This window comes from Micropterus salmoides, unplaced genomic scaffold, assembly GCF_014851395.1.
Source record: "Micropterus salmoides isolate LMB-PRFRI ecotype aquatic unplaced genomic scaffold, ASM1485139v1 Ms_hic_scaffold_2773, whole genome shotgun sequence".
Classification (NCBI taxonomy): Eukaryota; Metazoa; Chordata; class Actinopteri; order Centrarchiformes; family Centrarchidae; genus Micropterus; species Micropterus salmoides.
This window is the reverse complement of record NW_024042010.1, coordinates 1-5,345: the sequence shown is the minus strand read 5'-3', so window position 1 is coordinate 5,345 and position 5,345 is coordinate 1. Positions and strand designations below refer to the sequence as shown.

Sequence of the window (5,345 nt, the reverse complement as noted above, 5' to 3'; positions counted from 1 at the left end):
CCTAACGTGCGTTTAAACATTTGTGTTTTTCAGTTTCTGAATTACCAGAAGAACAATAAGACCATCATCTACCGCATGCTGGACGTGGCCAACCAGGTGGACTGGGTGAGAACTGGGTCCTCTGACCTCCCCTGGTAACCGTGAACCCCGTGAATCTGCTGCAGAGGAAGAACCGCCTCTCTTCTGTCTGTTTCAGTTCTACCGTCCTCTGAACGTCCGGGTGGCGCTGACCGGTCTGGAGATCTGGAGCGACCGGGATAAGATCCGGGTGGAGAAGAGTCCCACCGACACCCTCAACAATTTCCTGGAGTGGAGAACCAGAGAGCTGCTGCCGCGCCTTCGCCACGACAACGCGCAGCTCGTCATGTAGGAGGACAGCCACGTTTAATATGGATAAAAGCTTCAGGTTCTGATCCGGCTGACGGTCACGGGTTCGTTTTTATTTCACAGGGGCGGGTCTTTTGACGGCACCACCGTGGGGATGGCGTCTCAGTCGTCCATGTGCTCCAGAGACCGGTCGGGTGGAGTCAACGTGGTGAGTTTTATAACCAGGAAACTCCGCAGAGACAGAGACTGTGTGAGGTTGTCGGTTTAGATCCACCAGAATTTATGGTCCAAACAGTTTTCAGTCAGCAGGGAACCAGGATCAATAATCTCAGTTTACTTTGTTCACACCAAAGAAGCATTTTAAAATCCCTGTGTTCTGATTCACTGACTGGCTTCTTCTCCATGGCAACAGCAGCGAGGGTTTATGGGTATTGTAGTATTCATAGCCAAAGGAACCCTGATTGGTCTAAAACAAAGTGTAAGTCACTCTGTTCTGACGAGCGACGGACAGCAGCTCATTTTAGAAATGAATCCACTTTACTGGAACATTAATGAACCTGAGGCGTCAACAAGCAGCCGAACTGAAACACTGCAGCCTCAGACCAGATGGTGCCGCGCAGAACAGGCTCTGGATGTATTAAAAAAGAAACGATAAAGCAGGTCTCTCTGCCGTAAATCAGATGTAGACTTGTTGGCGGTCGCACAAAGTTTGCAACGGACGACAACTTTCTTTGCATCTTAGTAATGGTGAAATGGTGTGGAAATAACGGCTCTCCCTCCTTCCCCATTCTGCCTTGAGCTGAACATCGTCTGACTTGTGCATTCGCATCAAGGATGTTGCGTTCTGTATCGCAGCGTTACTTGGATTTGTAACTGTAATATCCCTAACACTACTAGTTACTGGGAAAAGTAATAATGCTCAACACTGGTCAGAGGTTAACTTCATTATTCTATATATTTATGGCGTTAGATTCGAGCTGCTGTCATGTAGGATGAGATATCAACCTCCTGAGTGCAGCCATCAGCCTATTGGCCGATTAATCTCAGTCCATCAGATCATTTAAGAAAATGTTTAAATGGGAAAACGACACTTTTAAAATCTTCACATCAGCTTCACGCAGTGGGAACGGACTGACCCGGTATCGGGCACGTAATCGATTTTGCTGTTCTAGCTGTTTTCTGTCCAGAAACTGCGGCGCTTTGTGTCCACAGAGATCGTCTGGCAGGCCGCCATCTTGGTGAGGTCGGCTGCGGTCTTAAGTTTTGTTTGTTTCACGAGGTATGAGAGCAGGAGAAGAGTGTAATTTGGCGGAGGTGAACTTTATCGGTCTCTGCTGGCGACCCGTACGGAGCGAGCTACACAGACATGCAAGAAATGCCTGAAATCGTCTCTTTGAGACGAACAAAATGAGCCCACCACAGCCCTGCAGGATGTTCTGTTCTCAAGCTGTGGGCCTGTAAAGTGGGAGTGCTTTTGGTCATTTATATTGACTGTTTGTATCAATATTTCAATGTTTTGGAAGCTTTGTTATTTGGAACGTGGTTGTGTGGAGAGAAATAATGTTTTGAAGAAAACTATATATATATATATATATATATATATATATATAGTAAATATGGCCAAAACATGGACATTCACCTGGTGTATTTTTGAAAGATTATGTAATAACTGTTGTATATTAGTTTCTTTTCATCAAATTTACAGTTACAGTTGTATTCTAGGTGTATTAGAAGATATTCAGGTGCATTATAATCTACCTTAGGATGGTTTTGATGGTTTATTGCATCAAAATAAAGCTTTTTTTTACCAGACGAGGATGAAAATATCATTATTTTTCTGTATTTCCTATCCATGTAGTCTGTAATGGTGAAATAAATATGTTAATCTACGATGGATTTATATTCCTCAGCTTCTGACCTTTCAAAGGAGACCAGAATGATGCATCTAGGCCAAATGGTTGAGGAGATATTACTGATTTATTTAGGATATGTTAATTTAGGCGTTTTTCCTAGAAATAGGTGCCGGGGTCCATAAAGATTGTTTTCAGAATCCATCATCATTATTATTACTATGATGAATTTCAAAGTCTCTACAAGATAGAAATGAACTGCTGTTCTAAACCTCTCTCTCTCTCTCTCTCTCTCTCTCTCTCTCTCTCTCTCTCTCTCTCTCTCTCTCTCTCTCTCTCTCTCTCTCTCTCTCAGGACCACCTGGTCAGCGTGTTGGGCGTCGCCTCCACTGTTGCTCACGAGCTCGGTCACAACCTGGGGATGAGTCACGACACCGCCGAGCGCCGCTGCTCCTGTCAGAACGAACCGCGGCTCGGAGGATGCATCATGGAACCCTCGACCGGGTCGGTAGCAGAGTATTTAACTGAGTCACAGAGCAGTGCTGTCACAAGTTCAGACCAACAAACAACTGCAATTCCACGTGTTATAAACGAGTGCGACCGTGGCTCCCGAGGACGAGCGCGGTGAAAAGTCGTCCGTCAGACGTCTCAGCGGTCGTGGAGTAAAGGCCAGTTTATACTTGAGTCTACGTGTTTGCGTCGCTCTACGGTTACGTCGCCGAAACTCTAGTTGGCGGTGGGGTTTTCCATGTTCCACTGTGTTGTGTTTTCTTCTTCTTCTTCGTTGGTGTAGGCGGCTGAAACTGAGCAGATCACGTTGGACAAAAGTTACTTTTAGTGAAATTACTAAAACGCAGAAACGGGAGAAGGCGAAGGAGGAGATGGTGCGTACGACCCTCGAACCAGCTGAGGCAGAAGAAGAGAGATGAGCGGGAAATGCGTAGGAGGAAACGTGACGCCACCAAGAAGACCAATCACAGTTCTTGCGGCCTGCGTCGCTGCGACGTGTAGTTGCATTTTTGGGGGAAGTGTGCGTCAGGCTGCGGCGTAGAGTGGACGCAGAAGAAGAAACTGGCTTTTTAGAAAGTCTCAGTCAGTCTTATCTTTATTTTATATACAAAGCAAATATAAACTGCGTTCTCAGGATTAAACCACCGGGTCCCAGCCTCTTGTATTGAACCACTGACTTATTATGTATTAAGTTCCAACGGTGACCTCTGACCCTCAGGTTCATGCCGGGTCAGCAGTTCAGCAGCTGCAGCGCTGCAGATCTGTCCGTCAGCCTGCTGCACGGCGGCGTATGTGTCTCTTCAACGTACCGCAGCCGGACCGCCTGCTGGGAGGCCCTCGCTGTGGGAACCTGTACGTGGAGAGAGGAGAGGAGTGCGACTGCGGCCTGATGGAGGTACTCGCCTGCCCAGACGCTCCCGGGCTTTCAGGATGACACGTCTTTGTGTTTTCCACAGTAACAACATAAAAACTGTCCAGTCAGGTTTCTTGTGGATGCCAGTCAGACGTGTTTACCTGTTGTTCTCCCTTGTGATGTGTTGCTGTGCTCTGATTGGTCAGGAGTGTGAGGACCCCTGCTGTAACGCCTCCACCTGTCAGCTGGTTCCTGGAGCCCACAGTGCGTCTGACGGCATCTGCTGCCACGACTGCAAGGTCAGCCTGACGCGACACACACACGTTAATGTTTCTGTCAAACTTACATTCAACCATCCCTCCCTCCCTCCTCAGCTGCGGACGGCGGGGTCGGTGTGTCGCGAGCCACTCGGAGAGTGCGACCTCCCTGAGTTCTGCACAGGCTCCTCCCCTCACTGCCCCCCACGTCTTCCTGCAGAACGGAGAGCCCTGCGAGGACAGCGCCTCCTACTGCTACGGAGGAGTGTGCGCCAGCATGCACACCAGTGCCAGATGCTGTGGGGACCCAGTAAGACACCAGTTTATACCGGTTTCAACTGAAGCCTAACCCAGTTTATACTGAAATAAAACCAGTTTATCCTGAATCTAAACCAGTTATCCTGAATCTAAACCAGTTTATACTGAATAAAACCAATTTATCCTGAATCTAACCCAGTTTATACTGAAATAAAACCAATTTATACTGAATCTAACCCAGTTTATACTGAAATAAAACCAATTTATACTGAATCTAACCCAGTTTATACTGAAATAAAACCAATTTATCCTGAATCTAAACCAGTTTATACTGAATCTAAACCAATTTATACTGAATAAAACCAATTTATACTGAATCTAAACCAGTTTATACTGAAATAAAACCAGTTTATACTGAAATAAAACCAATTTATACTGAAATAAAACCAATTTATACTGAATCTAAACCAGTTTATACTGAAATAAAACCAATTTATCCTGAATCTAAACCAGTTTATACTGAAATAAAACCAATTTATCCTGAATCTAAACCAGTTTTACTGAATAAAACCAATTTATCCTGAATCTAAACCAGTTTATACTGAAATAAAACCAATTTATCCTGAATCTAAACCAGTTTATACTGAAATAAAACCAATTTATCCTGAATCTAAACCAGTTTATACTGAAATAAAACCAATTTATCCTGAATCTAAACCAGTTTATACTGAAATAAAACCAATTATCCTGAATCTAAACCAGTTAACTGAAATAAAACCAATTTATCCTGAATCTAAACCAGTTTATACTGAAATAAAACCAATTTATCCTGAATCTAAACCAGTTTATACTGAAATAAAACCATTTATCCTGAATCTAAACCAGTTTATCCTGAATCTAAACCAATTTATCCTGAATCTAAACCAGTTTATACTGAATAAAACCAGTTTATCCTGAATCTAAACCAATTTATCCTGAATCTAAACCAATTTATCCTGAATCTAAACCAATTTATACTGAAATAAAACCAATTTATCCTGAATCTAACCAGTTATACTGAAAAAAACCAATTTATACTGAATCTAAACCAGTTTATACTGAAATAAACCAATTTATCCTGAATCTAAACCAGTTTATACTGAAATAAAACCAGTTATCCTGAATCTAACCAGTTATACTGAAATAAACCATTTATCCTGAATCTAAACCAGTTTATACTGAAATAAAACCAATTTATACTGAATCTAACCAGTTTATACTGAAATAAAACCAATTTATCCTGAATCTAAA

At 43.3% G+C, this 5,345-nt stretch overlaps 1 protein-coding gene across 1 annotated transcript; it reads left to right on the top strand.

Annotated features, from left to right (window-relative positions):
* Nucleotides 1-37: 37 nt before the first annotated feature.
* LOC119881875 (disintegrin and metalloproteinase domain-containing protein 12-like) lies at nucleotides 38-4,107 on the top strand (the record flags this gene model as incomplete). The annotated part of the gene is given in 8 exon segments (XM_038691965.1): nucleotides 38-105; nucleotides 197-366; nucleotides 451-535; nucleotides 2,533-2,681; nucleotides 3,406-3,469; nucleotides 3,472-3,582; nucleotides 3,747-3,839; nucleotides 3,915-4,107. Coding segments are annotated over 8 exon segments (895 nt in total), but the record flags the coding sequence as incomplete, so codon positions are not given.
* Between the last annotated feature and the right edge of the window lie 1,238 nt (nucleotides 4,108-5,345).